At 35.8% G+C, this 17,552-nt stretch overlaps 1 protein-coding gene across 3 annotated transcripts in view; it reads left to right on the forward strand.

Annotated features, from left to right (window-relative positions):
- USP15 (ubiquitin specific peptidase 15) overlaps positions 1-17,552 on the forward strand; it is a 61,703-nt gene that overhangs the window by 13,808 nt on the left and 30,343 nt on the right. For all 3 annotated transcript variants that reach the window (XM_010413630.4, XM_019279856.3, XM_010413631.4), the window contains exons 3-6: positions 455-585; positions 3,261-3,387; positions 8,427-8,572; positions 11,075-11,136. In XM_010413630.4, the coding sequence (XP_010411932.1) occupies positions 455-585; positions 3,261-3,387; positions 8,427-8,572; positions 11,075-11,136 (466 nt within the window). The remainder of the gene's footprint in view (positions 1-454; positions 586-3,260; positions 3,388-8,426; positions 8,573-11,074; positions 11,137-17,552) is intronic.

Consider the following 17,552-nt stretch of genomic DNA (forward strand, 5'->3'; position numbering starts at 1 on the left):
AGGTTGTACCATGCTACTTTCCTAGTCTGATGTGGGGTGAATGACTCAAACTTTGTCTTGAAACTACAGTTAACTAACTACTCATTCTCATTTTCAGTTGTGGATGTATCGATGATGATGTGGGAATATGTGTGAAGTGAGTGGGAGAAATAAATTGGTTTCTTTGAAAGCTAGGATGGTGTATGATAACAAACTAGGTGCTTATAGTTGCATGGGGATATGAAGTTGTCACTTGGGTTCCTGAGTAAAGGAATATCGCCTGTAATAGGTGTGCTATGCATGAACTGGATAGTTTGCTTAAATCATTTCAGAAGACTGGCTTTGAACGCCATAATACTGGTAACATAATTGTGACTCAGAAAGTATTTTGTCTGCTGTTTACGTGAAAAATGTTATATTAAAAACTCAAGTACAGAATTACAGTATGCAAGTGACAATAATCTTTCTCTTATAGATGGTGATTCTCAGTCTCTCAAGGAACACCTCATTGATGAGCTGGACTACATCCTTTTGCCAACTGAAGGCTGGAATAGGCTAGTGAGCTGGTACACACTTATGGAAGGTCAAGAGCCAATTGCACGCAAGGTACTCTTTAATTACCTGCTGGGATGAATATGATTCAGATGAAGTCCTGCAAATATACAGGAGTTGCACAGGAATTTATGAACAGACTTTAAGTCCTGGCCTATAATATTAATACAGACAACTCCTGCTTTAGTTGCTTATTGATATCTAATTTTTACTCAGATTTTTGAGGCTTAAGTTTGTAATATTGGGAAGGGGGGATGCAAAGGATATAATACTTTCTTATTCTGGAATTAAGTCCTTTTAATAAATATCTCAAGAAGAATTTGCTTTATAAGCTTGTAAGGCTATAAATGCAAATGATTTTGTAATTAGGTGAATAACTCCAGAACTGTAGTGACTATATTAGTGGAAAGCCTAGCTCTAATAATGTTAATATTGGTGGAGTAATTGGTAGTTTCTTTTCTGAGAAACACACTGTGCTCAGCTGCTTGCTAAGGCAGTTATTCTTTAAGCAAAAAGCTTACCTTAACACAAGTAGTAGTCCCTGGTATGGTGGATAGTGTGGCCTTCCATCAATATGAGATACTTAAAAATTACCATCTTTAAGTCTGTTTTTGTTTGCTCCAGCACATAACACCCTTACTATTAAGGTGATATGACATTTCACCAGTTTATTGATCATACAATCTTTTTTTGTTTGTGTTATTTCTTAAGATTTTCAGGTTCGGGATTACAGTTGCGTCCTCACTGGACTGAATTACTTAGATTTTAAAATATATTTTGGTATGTTTATCCCTTCTGTATTGACCACTAGGGTGTATTTTTCCAGTTACAGGATCTTTATTTTAATTCTTTCAAAATCGCTGAAAAAATATTAGGCTTAGAATTTAGTTTTATGATATGTGGTGTAATACAGCTTTTGTCTCCTTCTTGTGACATGAGTATGGTCTAACTGCATGCATGCTGGCTGCTTACTTGAAGTCCACTGTTCAAATACATGGTAGATATAGCTGTAGAAACAATTTCAAGTCTTCAAATTTCATTTGGCCAGCAACAGAAGTTTGTTTGATGGTTTTCTTTAATACGACAAAATAGCTATTTGGTTTTTGGTTTTGTTTTAAAGAGACATCCCTGAAATGTCTCTGGTTTTTTGTCTAGATCTGTTAGAGATGAAATCCATTAAAATAACTCTCCTTCTTTAAAAATATGTTACCAACTTGTTACTGTTTTTTCTGAAGATGGATTTCAGCAAACTGCATACTCTTCCATCATCATGGTAAAGTAAAAAGTCTGTAATTTTTTCAGTTTGGGAGGAAGATGGAAGGAGATAGAAGTGAAATTAGAGTAACTTCTGTTCCACTTGGAAGTAGCTAACTGGAAAAATACATGTAATATAATGAGTGGCCAGGTAAACTGGCATAGCTTTGTTATTTTCTGCCAGTATGAACAGCAGTTACCCTCTGAGAAGCATATTCCTGTTCAGCATTTTTGTTTCTGATGCTTTTCTCATTCATTATTATTTTTCCTGTCTGCCTTTATTTTTTTTTTTTTTTTTCTGTAAAGGTGGTATTATACTTCTCTTTCATCCCCTCCATTGCATCAACTATTTTTGAAATGTGGATCCAGATTTTAAATGGATAAAATATTGTACTTGTCTACATCAAGTAATGTTAAGACTTCTTGTAACTGGTTGTACTACCACTACAGTGTCAGTTTTTATTCTTAGAAACATCTTAGCCATACTGCACAGTTTTGTTTACTGCCACTATTTTGTTGTGACTCTAGTAGCTGAAAACTACTAAGCTGCTCAAATTAAGATTCATTTTTATTTAAATGTCATGATTGAGAGTCATTAAAGCTAAGGCAAGCAATGAAATAATTCACTAATTTCTTCATTTTTTTCCTATGGCACATGCATATAAGTTTCATTTGTACAGCAGATAGCAGATCTCTCCTGGCAATTAGCTGGTGGCTTTTTTTTTAACCATATTTGTCAGATGTATCACATATCAGGCTGATGGTTATTTTTGGAGCAGTCTACATGACTAAGTGTACTGCAGTTACACTTTGGAAGATCAAAGGGAAAAACATTTAAGAGGTGACCCTGAATATTTTTTTCTACATTTTACTTTTATTAAAGAACAAAAAAATCCTGTATATTTAACTATTCCATAATAGGTGTTTAAAAAATGAACGTATAGTAAACAACTGTAATGAGTAGGTCAAATTTCAAATGAATGTATTCATTATTGGAATGTAAGTGGAAGATTTGTAGGTTTTGTTTAAATATGTGGTATCCAGATTTTATTATTGTGTATTCTTTTTTTGATAAATGTTCTTTAACTGTGAAAACTAGTTTTTGATTTTCTGAGGAAGTAGTATGCAATGAATGTATTTGGAAATAAAAATAGATTTGTGGTTTTTTTACATTTTGATCAAATACCTTTGGATTAAGGTTGCATATTTGTGATTTCTACTGTACTTAACACTTTGAAAGTCATCATATTATACACAGGTAAGACAGTCTTCATAATGGAAAAACGTACTTTCTAGTTTACTGTATTCCTAAGAAGTTATAGGAGAACTTTAGTTCTAATTTTTTGCATTTATCAAGTGTCTTACGTTCCCTGAACTTCAGTTTCTTGAAGAGTTGTCAAAAATGTTTTGAAGCATGTGTATGTGTATATGAAAACATATTCAGACTGATAACGTGATCCCATTCTGTTTTTCAGGTCGTTGAACAGGGTATGTTTGTAAAGCACTGCAAAGTAGAAGTATATCTAACAGAATTAAAACTGTGTGAAAATGGAAATATGAATAATGTTGTCACACGAAGATTTAGTAAAGCTGATACAATAGGTATGCACAACGATTTTCTAAAAATAAATGATTGGTACTTGTATGTGGTAGCAAGTTCTGAAAATAAGTCTAGATAAAATGATAGATGGGTATTTTGACCACAAAAAACAATGGGAGTAGTTTCGTTTGGGTCAAAGTTAAAAGTTAACAAATTGGAATATTGAGGGGGTTTAATACAATTTTAGCAATATAACTGTGTGTTTTATTATCTAAGCATCTGTATTAACTTTACAGGTTTGAGCTTTTAAGAATGCGAATTGTGTGAGGTTGTTTACTGGATTTCATAGTACTTTTTCTTGGCTTTTGATGTGTAAGAAATGTATTTTTTATGTGTTTCATTAGCCAACATGTTCTCGTCACATATATGAAGAGAAGGGTATATTACAAAATACAAGAAAGAATTTAATTAATAAATCAATGGCTAAAGCTGACCTATGAAGGCAGTACTCTTTGGGTAGTGAAATGGCAGGCCAGGCACAATCTTTTACAGTAATTGAATCCTCTATTAAACCTTTAACTTACCTTTATTTGTATTTATTTTGATTGCTCGTTGAGCATTCTGTCATTGTTTAAAACAGTATTTCGATAAGATATTTGACTTTGAAAATAACAATCAGAACATTTTCGAAGATATTGCTGCTCATTTTTTGGTGTATTTGTCCATGTGTAGCTGAGATAAGTCTTTCAATCGTCTGTATTTGTGCAGTTAGAATTGTACTTTATGCCCTTGACACTGTATGCCCAGCCATCACTTTGTTTACATTTGTTGACAGCGGTGTACATTTTTTAGCTTTTGCTTCTCTTTACATTATGAGTAGTGACTTATACTTACCAGCCTTTAATTCTTTGCAGATTGCTCGCTTTAGAAGCGGTCATTTTACTTTGTTAAATTTCAGTATTTAAGTTAGAAAAAGAATCACCTGCTTGTACAGAATAAAAACTTAAAAATTGTGAAAATTCCCTTCAAAACAAGGTTTGTTGTATGTTAATTTGCCTTTTTGAGGTCTGGTTTAACTTGGGAAGTTATACTTCATTATTTTCTGAACAAAACAGAAACTTGGTAAAAGCAATTTAACATTATCCTTCCCTTATGACCAAATGCAAGCTATTTTGCAGCTATTAAACTGAATTTAATTGTATCGCTGAAATTATAGGTAATGGATGAATTTTCTTTCTCTAATCAGAAGCAGGGCATTTTTGGAATGTCTGTTGCTTGAAGGTATATTAATTTTTTCTTAGCAAAGAGAGAATTACAATTATTAATAAATTGTTATAAAGCATAATGAGAAGCAGAGTCACTGGCAACCCCTTTCCAGACACTGGCCTTATTTGCTTCTCTGAAATGTGGATGATGTGCTCCTGGAAGCCTTTAAAAACATGCCCTTTCTAAAAGTGAAGCTTCTTGCGCAGAATGCAAAGCAGAGCCATCCTAGCCAGGACATCCAAAAGAGTTTGTACCTTAGAAGAAGAGCTAGAAAAATTCTACCCACTTTAAGAGTAAATAATAACTGATCCTTCTTATCCATTACTAAGATTGTGATTGGTTTTGCTCCCTGCTTCTTACCTCAGGTATATTTAAGGTAGTTCTGGATTTCATCAAATACACAGCAGAAATGCTCATTATATCAATAAACAATATGCAAGAGGGATCTTACAGAATCTTGATTATTTTTTATTCTTCCTTGTATTCTCCAGTAAAGGTTGCATTTTTATTATGGTTGCAGAAGGATTGTAGTACAGAAGAGTCAGTAACAGCCCCACTGAAGTGAGTAGACGTAGGGTACTATGGTCTTTTCAAGGAATTTTAGTTTTTCTATCCACCGTCATTGATTATATTATTTACTGCCCTCGAAAAATAAGTACAAGGCCTTCCTTAATTCACAAACCCAGAGAAATATCCTAAGTATAATATAATACTCACCTGTCAGTCTTCAGATGTGTGTTATTCCTGGAATACCTTTGCTTTTCCACTGAAATAGAAGCTAAGCTAAGCTGTATGTCAATAAATTAGTACAAGGTCAGGGCAGACCTAGTAATGACAGTCATTCTCTTGTGATGGGATTAGTCTCATGTGACATATTCTTTGGACCTTCTTGGGTACCTCCTGCAGTTGAGGACCCTTGCCTTGGAGGCAGTGCATAGTGACTTTGAGACTGGCTGATGACAAACTCTCTTGGAGGAGAGGGGATTAATTCTAAAAGGAAAATGAGTTAGACAATAGATGTAGTTGAGGCAGCATTTCAGCCAAGATGCTGATCGGTGCTGATCCCAGAGAGCGTAAGGGCTTCCAAGTGAAAATGAATTAATGATCCATTTAGGAGTCTTAATCATGTGAAAGTATGATAGAACTAATCATCAGCCTAATGTGTAAGAGTTTTACGAAACACAAAATGTCAGACTGTCTGTAGCCTTGGTTATGGACAAATAGGAGTCAGGTTGTGTCTGCAATGCCATAAAACAATTCCAAAACTGAGCTAATAAACTTCATAGAAGATTACACTAGTGGGCTGTGCATCTAATAGACTTTTGCTAGTAAATTGTCTTAGCAAATGGCATTGATTCATCTCTCCCTTTAATCTGCTGCAGAATACAGGAGTGTAATGCTTGCCACCCTTGAGGACTATTTTTTCTGGAATCAGCGACTTACGACTAACTTCTTTATGAAGGAGGGATTACTGTTTCATAGTTCAGACTGACATCTTAACATTAACTTAACACCTAAGAGTTTCCTTTAGCCAGCATTTGTGATAGTGCTAGCCTTTAGGAGCCAGAATGTGTTTGTATTAGGATCCACTGAACTTGTTCAGCATCTCATCAAGACTGTTCCAGGTAGTCTTTTGAAATAGTACTTAAAGCCTGCAGTTGTTTTTATGGATGAGCTGTATGATTTTTAACAATATAGGGTATTATCTGTATGGGAGCTGTAACTTTTAACTCTGAAATTGAACTATCTCAGATTGTGGGTATACAACTGATGGAGTGATGGCAGTTCTTCCTGTCTCTTTGAGACCCCATGCTAGTAGTAATCATCTCATACATTGAATGTATATAACTAAAACCCCCAGGGAAATGTTGGAGTCACCATCCCTGGAGGTGTTTGAGAACTGACTGCATGTGACAGTGCTATGATTTAGTTGATATGCTGGTGTTTGGTGGAAGGTTGGACTCAATGATCATGGAGGTCTTTTCCAACCTTAATGAATCTACGATTCTACTGGAGAACCCCGTACTCAGTGTGCCTCAGACAATACCTATTTGATACATTTTCATTTATGATGGAACAGGCACTTTCACTTTAGTTCATAAGCCAGCACTCTAGTAATACTTGGTGGGGATCGGAGGAAGAATTATAAAGTGTGCATTGGTTATATGTTCATGGAAATACATAAAAGAATCTTATTTTCACAGTCTAAAAATTGGCATAATAGTCAAGTGGAACATGCTCTTTCCAGAGTCTTGGACATAATGTGTAGTCATCCAATAGGATTGATTCTTTCTGTCTTGTAATAGTTCTGTTAGCAAAGCTGGAATATGTTAAAAATTAATATCATAAATGTCAACTTAGTACTTGAGAAGAAAATGACCTGCAATGCTCAGATAATTAATTGCCGTGGTATTAGTAAGAATGAAGAATTATATTTTGTAAATTCTTCTTTTAGTGAAAGTCATTGATAAATCTAGATTCTCTACTTTTTTTACAAGATTGTTGCTGACTAGATTCCTTCTTATGTTCAGATGTAGTTATTTGAATTCATTGGTTGAGAATTGATTGAGACAGTACTCAATTTTTTCTTTTGGAAGCCAACAAATCAAATAAGTCTGTTGCCTTGTTGGTATCACCTACCTTGCCTACGTATCATCTCTGTTACCAAAACAGATGATCCAGTCTAACACTAAAATGTGTGATAACTAGTATAGAAACAATTTGTATTCAGGTGTCTACTGTATCTACAAATTGCCCATTGTCACACATTTCAGAAGCCAGTGGCTGGACTTTTGCAAGGTACTTTTAAGTTTCGGGTCTCAATTTGGCTTTTCTTGTTTAACCTAGTGGAACAGGCAGTCTTGAGTAAAAGGGAGGAAGAGAACCTGACACACTAGCGTTTTATCCTTAGACTTTGGAGGAATGTCTTTCAAAGAGCTTACAGGGCCCATTTCTAGAATAGTGCTTTCAGTGATCATCAGGGATAAAGTGTATGTTTCCTGACTCCTGTTTTGTGTTCTGTTAGCTGTTATGAGACATAGCTTCCATGGCCCTTTGTGAGTCTATCAATTAAAAAAAGCAGCTGAGTGGGATTGCTATGATACATATTAGTTAAAAAACTCAACTCTTTAATAAACTCTGCTTTTGTATGAGGAGAAAAGAGTTGATTAAGAACTGCTTAAACTTCGTTGTAGATAACGGTAATGCTACCTTAAAATTATGTAGCACTGGTTATATTTCTGTCAGGTAGAGCAGGAGTTGGTAGACCTTTTTGCTTTAAATCATTCCGGGACAGAAAATCTTTCCTCTTTCTTTTAAAATAAATTTATGCACTTCAGTTTTACAGAGTAGTTTTTAATTTCTGTGGATATGTGAATTAAACTTCATGCATGATTTATATATTGTGGTTAGTGCTAATTGCACTCATGGGTAGAAGAGTAAAAACTGAAAAGGGTTTGATTTAGGGAGAGGAACAGAATGACTTGCACTCGCTGCACCTGATTTTGCTACCAGTCTCACTTGTGATGATTTGCTACCTCCCCTCACTCCTCTGTTAGCACATTCAGAAATGAGTAGATGGCTCCTGTCTGTTATTTATCAAGTTCTCTTTATTTGGTCTGCCTTGCTAAGGGATTCAGTCCTCTGACTGTTTCCATTTTAAAGGCAAGCTAACTACCAACTTCCTGCTTGTCCTACAAAATGATGTAGTTGCATGGTAATTTCTACAGTTTCGTTCATATTTTGAGTATGAGGAGATGAATTCTGATGCTTTGTTTGACCTTACGCTGTTTGTGTATTGAAATGTTAAACTTGTGTTCTCTCCTTTACAAAACAGACACAATTGAAAAGGAGATAAGAAAAATCTTCAATATTCCAGGGGAAAAAGAGACCAGATTGTGGAACAAATACATGAGTAATACTTTTGAACCTTTGAATAAACCAGACAGTACCATACAGGATGCTGGTTTATACCAGGGACAGGTACAGTGAAATATTATTTCTTTTCTTGTATATGTTTCTCTTTTTGCTCATGAAAATGTAGCTGTACCCAATGATTTTTACTTCTTTTTAAATGAAAATTGCTTCTTAATACATGGTGTTAGGGATAGAGGATTTTATAAACAAATTTGTTGAAATTAAAGTAGTTTTTGTGTGTGTTTTCAGGATTAAAGATTTAACTCTCTTGGTGAATTAAAACTAAAATTCTAAATATACTTCTAAATTTTAAATGTTATGCTTACCAATTTTATGAAGTTGCTGACATGAATTTGGTAAAATCCGAAATAAAAAATTATTCCTAGGATCTGGGATATGTTCCTATAATGAAACCCAAAATTTGAAGACCTTTTTAGGTATTCTAGAAGAATGTCTTCTACTCACATTCCACTGTCTAGATTTCACATACAAAATTAGAAAAAATGAAAATATTTTGATAAGAACAACAGAGGCTTGTAAACCTGCTTTAATATGAGACAATATCATCACTTTATAGGGGAATTCCTCACAAGATAATTTTTTTACCTTTCCAGATGAATGTAAAGAGCAAACATTAAATGTTAAGCTACAAAATATAAATGTAAACAGATCGAGCAATTGCATTGTTAGAAAAACTTTTCAGATTGTTACACTGATTCTTCAGTCTTCAGATAGAGTTGAATGTTTTTTCAAGAGCTGTAGTTCATGCTGTCATGCTACAAATGTGGATGGATGAAATTTGATGACAGTAATTTTAGTCAAGATTATGTTAAAGTATTTCCTTTTGCCTTGAACTATTTGACTCTAACCTACTTACCAGCAGTATTTATGCTGTGTTTCAGTTTTCTTTTATGGCATGGAAGGTAGCTAATCAGTGCACCAAAATAGCTGCTTGAACTATTGTGTCCTTTAGCTTCATGCTGCATGCACTTAAACTGTCACACAGGTAATTTTAACAATGCATAGGTCCTACTGGAAGAGCCCACATCTCCCATAAAAGATTCACATCAAAGATGTAACTTGCAAATTACCTCTATCCCAGTGAAACATTAACTATGAAGCAAACATGGTCTCATAAAGCTGTGACAAGGTCTCTAGGTGACATTTGTACTTTGAGCAAAACAAATACTGTTTAAAACAGAGTTTAACCACGGTTTCTGAAAATGCTAAATGTCGTGGTAGGCCATATGTGTTTGGTCAGTTGCACTTGCTGACACACATGGTTATTTTTCTTGCTGAGCTTCCTAACCTAGTAATAGTTACCCTGACTATTACAGTCTGTCTAACCTAATAGTTATAATAGTGTATGCGATTGAGTAAATTAATGCTTTGAATTTATCAGTTGATTTCTGAAGTGAGCCTTTAGGGATTCCATTGAACTCTTCAGTCTAAATCTACGTTTTATTTAGTAATCTAATCTCTGAGAGCCAGTCAAGGAAGTATGGCAGAATCAGTCTTTCAGCATCAATGACCAAGGATAGCAGTCTGCTCTGTTCCTGATAAAAAACTGGTCATGATAGAAGGCTTGTTTCCAATCTCATGCTCTTGTGTATTCAGACTGAAAATGTGATTACATCTTCAAGTGGCTTATACACAAGGTTTTGAGCATTAGTATGTATGTGAATTTATGTCACTGTGTGGACACATACAGGCACAGCATGGCAGTTAATTAGAGTCCTGAAACATCGGTGTACCGTTGTGCAGAATTAGTTGCATTGGAAGTGGGGCGTTGGATTCAGTTTAAGTATTGGAGTCTAGTTGCCATTTCAAAGGATCTAGATATCTCAGCTGTCAATCCAGAAAAAGGCATGAGCTTTTTGTAGGTCCTGTGTCATAACTGCCAGTGTAGGGCAGATACCTGAAGTACCCAAAGGAGTTTCAAATGACACCTGATGCCTGTGTTTGGGACTGAGTGTTCTGTACTCCTTTCTGTACCAATAAGAAATTGAACAAAATTGATTTTGTTAGCCAACTGTCCCATTGAAAAAATAATATTAGATAAATGCTTTGGTAAAACATACAGGAATAACCATACAGGTACGATTTTAAGGCTATCGGTGCAGAAAATAGTTTTGTTTGGGTGTTTTGGTTTGGTTTTTTTCTTACTGATCTGTGTGAGGCAAAATTCCTTCAGGAATGTCCTTTCCTTAACAGGGCTGTTGTATAGACATGTGATTTCTATAGATTCATTTAAACATTGCAGGTCATCTTCTGACCTCTTTGAGAGATAAGTGGCTTGCCATCCATGGATTTTAGAGGAATAGAAATATTAAGTGAAGTGACCAAAATTGCACAAATTAATATGTGGAGTGAAAAAAGTAGAGAGGATGGTGCAGTGTTAATGGATAGAATGTGGAGTGTAATGGAATATTCTTGAATCTCAGTGAACAGTAATTTAAATACCAGTCTTTTCTTGATCACATGTCAGCAAATCCACTAAAAAGATGGAACAGAAAGGAATCTACTGATATTTTTATTTCAGTTTTCTTATTACACTTTTGGTGGTAGGTCCTGGTGATAGAACAGAAGAATGAGGATGGAACATGGCCAAGAGGTCCTTCAACTCCTAAGTAAGTTATGAATTCCAGTCATGTGATTAACTTCACATATTATTTTGTTTTATTAAAAAAAAAAGTTTCTAAAAGTGGCATTTGATTTTGAAAATCTGCTGAATATATTTGTTGTAAGTGCCATGCATTGTAGAACATAGCATAATAATGGTGAATGCCTGTATATAGGTTGCTTAACTTTGTTGATTTCAACCAATGATACATATTATCCTGCTTAAAAATGAAAAAAGAATCCATAGTAGAAAACTGTAAAACTTAGCTTATTTCATTTAGATTTCTGTTTCAAAGCACAGTGTGTTAGGTCAACACAGATATGTATATTTTATCAGTATTTTTCTTATATGTAAATATTTTCATGGACAGCTTGTTCCTTTTGTCTCCAGAGCACAATATTTACCCATAAAGTTTATTTAAATTGCAGCCTACATTACCATCATGTGGCTTTTGCTCTTTGTTGGGCTGTCATCAGTTAATGCAGGACAATGTTGGTTTTGTTTTCTGGTTTTCCTACTGCTGTTTATCAACAGCACGTTGATAGTGGCAAGTGAATAGAAGGACTTGTGTGTTTTTTTTCATTTAGATGGATAAACTATTTCTAATATTATTTCCAGTATCTAAATCATGTTCTGTTGGTTTTGAAGAACAGCTGGAACCAATTAATTAATATGATGTCAGCCTTACAAATCATTAACTGTGTTTTTTGCCTTTGTTGGCTGGTTCTTGATCATACCTTTCATTTAAAAGTTTAAGTTCTTTTAAGTTCTGTTTATTCCTTTTAAGAATATGCATGCATGTAATCAAGTGTCACTGTTGTTCTAAAACATTTTTATAGTATCATTGCTTATCATTTGAAGGACAGCGTTTGTCTTTGGTTTTTTATCTCAAGCACTTATATTTGGAGCACTAGTTTCTATTAAGTTATTTAATGAAGTCTGAATTCAGTTTAAGATTAGTACAAACAGTATAATCTTGCTTAGCAAGATGTAACACAAAGGATTGAGAATGTGGAGCAATAGAAAGAATGGGATGCTAAGTATTTGAAGTTTAATCTCTGATCTCAAAAAGCATCTAGTAGAAATTTAAATTCTTGGTCAAATTTTAGATGCAGATTTCAAAGGTTAAAAGAACTTATATAACTCATTGTCATGGATTCTTTTGGAAGTCTTGGTTGGAAAATATTCTGGTGATGGTATCTGCCTTTATTCTGCCAAACTTCTTTTCCATTTTATGGAAAGCATTCAGGAGCAGTATATAAATTAAAGAATGTCTCCTGAAAAATGCTTGATCTGGAGACAAGTGAAATAGTAATTGAGAATGCTGGTGTCAGAGGAGACTGTAAGTAAACCAACAAATGAGAATGAATAATTTTACTGTGAGGTTGGGGTATGGTTTTGAGATCTGGCAGCTATCAGAAAGTTGGGAATTTGATATTCAAATACACTGTAAAAATTGAAGGTTTGCAAAATTTAGTGAATTCAAATAGCAACTGTCAACAGGCAGTAATAGGACAGATTTTTACACCTGTTTAAAACTTCATGAACAATCTAATAAATGTTTAAAGGGATAGAAATAGTAAACACTTTGGAGTTTTCTGTGTGAGATGCATTAGGAGTATTAGTTTGTCATCACAGCATATATCCACATACCTTCCTACAGCCTTCTCATTGGTCACACACTGGCTCACACTGCTGAAATTACCTCTTTGTACTGCTTCTTTTTGAAGAGTACGAATTGTAAACAAATTGTGACATCAAGGTATAAAAGGCCATATTTAGAAATGTCAAAATGTAGAATATTGGAAAGCATGAAAGACTGTAAAGCTTGAAAAGGCAGGATCATTTCAGAACATGAGCTAAGCTTTTCTACAGATTCACAGAATTGTTGAAGTTGGAAGGCATCTCCATAGATTCTCTGGTCCAGCCCACTTGCTCAAAGACAGGTCACCTACAGCAGGTTGCTTGGGACTGTGTCCAGTTATGTTTTGAGCATGTCCAAGGATGGAGGCTCTACAGCCTTCCTGTAAACCTATTCCACTGTTTGTTAACTCCTATTTTGAAACAAAATTTCTTACATTTAGAAAGAATTGCATGTGCTTCAGTTTTTGCACATTGCCTCTTCTCCTTTCAGTGGACACCACTGAGAAGGGTCTTGCTCCATCTTCTTCATTCCCTCCCACTGGTTATTTATACATGTTGATAATATCACTCTGGAGCCTTCTCTTCTCCAGGCTGAATGGTCTCAGCTTTCAGCCTCTCCACAGAGGTCAGATGCTGCAATCCTTGATCACCTGTGTGGTGTCTCACTGAACTTGGTCCAGGATATCTCTGTCTCTCTGGTCCTGGGGAGCCCAGCACTCCAGGTGTCTCTAGCCAGTTCTGAGTGGACAGGAAGGATCACCTCCCTTGACCTGCTGGCAGTGCTTTTCCCAGTGTAGCACACTGGGCCAAGGTGTTTGGCCTAAGGACACACTGCTCGTTCACGTTCAGCTTCTTGTCCAGCAGAACCCCAGGTGGTTCCCTGCCAAGCTGCTTTCCATTCAGTCATCTGCCCACACCCCCTCTTCCTCCCCGTGTGTTGGTTCCTGGGATTGTTCCTCCACAGGTGCAGGCCTTCACATTTCCCTTGGGTGGACTTCATGAGATTCCTGTTTGCTCGTTTTTCCAGCCTTTTGAGGTCTGTCAGAATGGCAACAGAAGATACGTTGTGACAGTTGAAAATGAGAAACAGTAAGATGGAAAGATGTTCTGCACATTTTCCCCGCCTCTTTTTAGCAGAAGTGTAACAGCAATTTTTGTATTGTTTACTTCTTTTGGCAATTTTTCTGTATTCCTACAACTGGTGATGAATGCTGGCAGTTTTTCATGAGAAAGATGTTAAAGGTGTGAGCTTCTTCTGCAAGAAAATAACTTATTTACTTCGAAAGTGGCCAGGTTGAGACCTCAGTTCAGTATAGGAAGGAACACTTTCGACAATGATAATTCTCTTTTTCTTACAAGTATAATGAATTCTTACAAGAAAAAAAGATTATCATCACAATTGTCTCTTCTTTTGAAATTAGAAAGGAGCGGTTTAAAGTGTGAGATCCTTTTCATATAGAAGCAGAGACCATGCTGTGCAACTTAATTTCTGCTCTGTGTTCAAATTTGTCACTGTTTGCATTTCTTCTATGTGTACTGTTCTTCTAACTTCTGAATTTAATTAATTTTGGAAGTAATCGCAACATCCACTGTAAAAACTCTGCGTGATTTAATATCTGCTATTGTATCATGTTTTAACGCTGCATAAAATGTTTGTGAGTCTTGGGATTTTTGTCTGAAAGTATCTGAATGTGGTATACATTCTTAAATTGTTCACAGGGTCAGTCAGGTTTAAGAATAGCTGGATTTTTGGCTTTCTCAGGGGTTGTTTGTATCAGCTACTGGCATGTTTTTTGCTCTGAGAGGTTGATTTCTGTGAAACTTTCTTTTTCCTGTAATGTCTTAAATGTCATTGCTCCCAAAAGAGATATTACTTAGCAGTCATTATCATTTTTGCAGAAAATTTCTTTTATACTTAACATGTCTGTGAGTAGCTGACTAACATGTCTCCTCAGTGTCATACATGTGACAAACTTACATAAACATACAGATCCCAGCTGTTTTGGTAGCTTAGTTGCTGCTGATCCCAGTATTTGAATGAAGACTTGTTATCTGTGTGCAGACTTTTTTTTTTTTAATCAGCGTCTTTATATGGGAAGTTATTCTGCAGGCAGGAAAAATAACTAAATCTGTTTGAATGGTTTATTATTGTCAAGATGGTGTTTTAAACTAAGATATATTAAAAAAAGGGTCTAAGGTTGTAGTTCAAGTTACTTAAGGAACTGTACTACAAAATCAAGTTACTTGTGTTTAGGAAAAACTGTTCATCACTTAAAACCTTTCAGCCAATCTGTGATTGTAAAACTTACAGAGAAGCAAGGAACTCAAGTTTTGACATTCCGTGGGTTACCAGTTGAATACCCAGGACAGGGTTTCTGTTAGTTTTCTGTTAAGAAGTTGTTACCTATTTGTATGCAAATATAAAAGCAAGTTAGGGAAGCATACAAAAACCCTATAAACTAGTAGGTTATTTCCCTCTAATTTTAAAGAGGTGTTGTAGCTGGGGTTTTTTAGAAAACTTAAAAACAAGTTTTTAATCTACTGGTTTCATCTAATTCTTTAAAAATGCTTTCTATATGGTAAAAAACTAAGATTTTTTTTTTTATTACCTGTCAATCTATATCTCTGTATATATAATAAAAACAATGGATTTCATTAATCTAATAAAACTTCTGTTTTTTAGATTCACTGTGGATTCAGTCATCCTAATCAAATAGCTGGCTACTTAACATAATTTACAGGTGGCCTGCTGTTAACTTTAAAGCAATTTTTGTGTGTGAAAGGGAATATATTGTTGGTTAGGGGTTTTTTTGACCGTACAGAAGTGTGAGGCAGTACACATTCATAGCTTATTTCTTTTTCTTCTTATAATAATTAATTTTCATACAATACTTTTCACATAGAAAATTTTTTAACTTTTTTTTTCTGGTTCAAACTGTATGCCTTTTTGCCTTGGAAGAGCATTAAAGGCCCTTTCTTGATTCTTCTCTGTTACTGGGTTGGACCCCATAATGTTTGTTAAGAGGAGGAAAAAAATGGATAAAAGATGCCTAGCAGTCCTTTTTAAAATAATATAATGCCTGTTTATCCAAGTTTTTTAGGAAAATATATCCATGAATCTCCAAAGGAAAAATTGTGTATACTGAAATGAGGGGGTTTTTTCCCTGAAGCAATTGATATGCGGACAGGCATGCCTTTCTACTGACTTTTCTGTGAGAAAGAGCTCTATTCACCACAATTCTAACTGGGGACTTACTCTGATGTCTTAAATTGTATAAGCAAGAGCTGTCAGCTTGTTTGCCAGTCAAAAACTGGACTGCCATTTGCCGAAAAATAGTAACTTGTGATAACCATGTGTCTGTGCTCCTGTGGGTAAACATCAGTAATGTTCAACAGACATTTTCAATTAGTTTAACAAACATGTTCATTAACATGAATTAGTAGAGGGTTGAAAAACTCTTAACAAATGCATGTACTGAACATTAATTTTTTGATTGATGAATGTTAAAATATCAACCTTTTTTACTGCAAATTCCCCGAAGAAGTATGATTAGCTGAATTAGGGTTTGTAAGAAGAGAAAAGTCTAACTAAAGCTGGCTTTAAAATTGTGTGTTAGCCCAATCAGCTAACAAGGAAAAGAGTCTTTGATGATGGAAGGACCTCTTGAGACAGTCTCACCTAGTTCCCTTACTCAAAGCATCAGAAGCTGGTGCAGATTGCCTGGGACCATATCCAGGCATATTTCATGTTCAAATGGAATTTTATTTATTTTCTTTTATACCCATAGACTTTTGTCCTTTCAGTGGGCACCACTGAGAAGATTCTTGCACCATCTCCTTAATTCCCTTCCATTGGGTATTTATACAAGTGATAAGATTATTCTGGAGCCTTCTCTTCTTCAGGCTGAACGGTCCCAGCTCTCTCAGCTTCTTCACATGTCAAATGCTGCACCTTTGTAGTGTCTCACTAGTCTTGCTCCAGAATGTCCCTATCTTTCTGGTACTAGGGAGCCCAGAAGGGATCCCAGCACTCCAGGTGTCTCTAGCCGGTTCTGAGTGGACAGGAAGGATCACCTCCCTTGACCTGCTGGCAGTGCTTTTCCCAGTGTAGCACACTGGGCCAAGGTGTTTGGCCTAAGGACACACTGCTGGTTCACGTTCAGCTTTTATCCAGCAGAACCCCAGGTGGTTCCCTCCCAAGCTGCTTTCCATTTGGTCACTGGCCCCTCCAGGGGTAGGATTGAATGGTTTTCAGTCCATTTCACTGTACACTTAATGTAACCCATGTTTCATGTACTTGTCTATGAGGGTGTTGCAGGAGACACTGTCAAAAGACTTAAGGAAATTGAGATAAACCACACCCATTGCTTCCCCCTCATGTGCCAAGATAGCCTTCTATGAAGTGATTACCATCAGGCTGGTTAAACAAGGTATCTACCACTGCTTTCACTCATACACTTTCTCATCCAAGTTGGGTCAAAATCTCCTTGTTCATCCATTCATGTTTCCTGCTGCCTTTGCTTGATTTTCTAGTTCTCTGACTGGACCATTCCTGAGCATAGAGGAGATGGTCCTTGAAAGGCTGGACTTAAATGATCTTAGAGGTCTTTTCCAACCTAAATGATTCTGTGAATATCAGCCAGCTCTGTTAGGGCCCCCTCTTCTCTCCAGGGCTGTATCCCATGGAACTTTTCCAATCATATCCCTAAAAAGGCTAAAGTCTGCTCTGCAGTAATCCAGGGCTGTGCTCCTGCTTTCTGCCATGCTCTCTCAGGATCT

Source organism: Corvus cornix, chromosome 1A, assembly GCF_000738735.6.
Source record: "Corvus cornix cornix isolate S_Up_H32 chromosome 1A, ASM73873v5, whole genome shotgun sequence".
Classification (NCBI taxonomy): domain Eukaryota; kingdom Metazoa; phylum Chordata; class Aves; order Passeriformes; family Corvidae; genus Corvus; species Corvus cornix.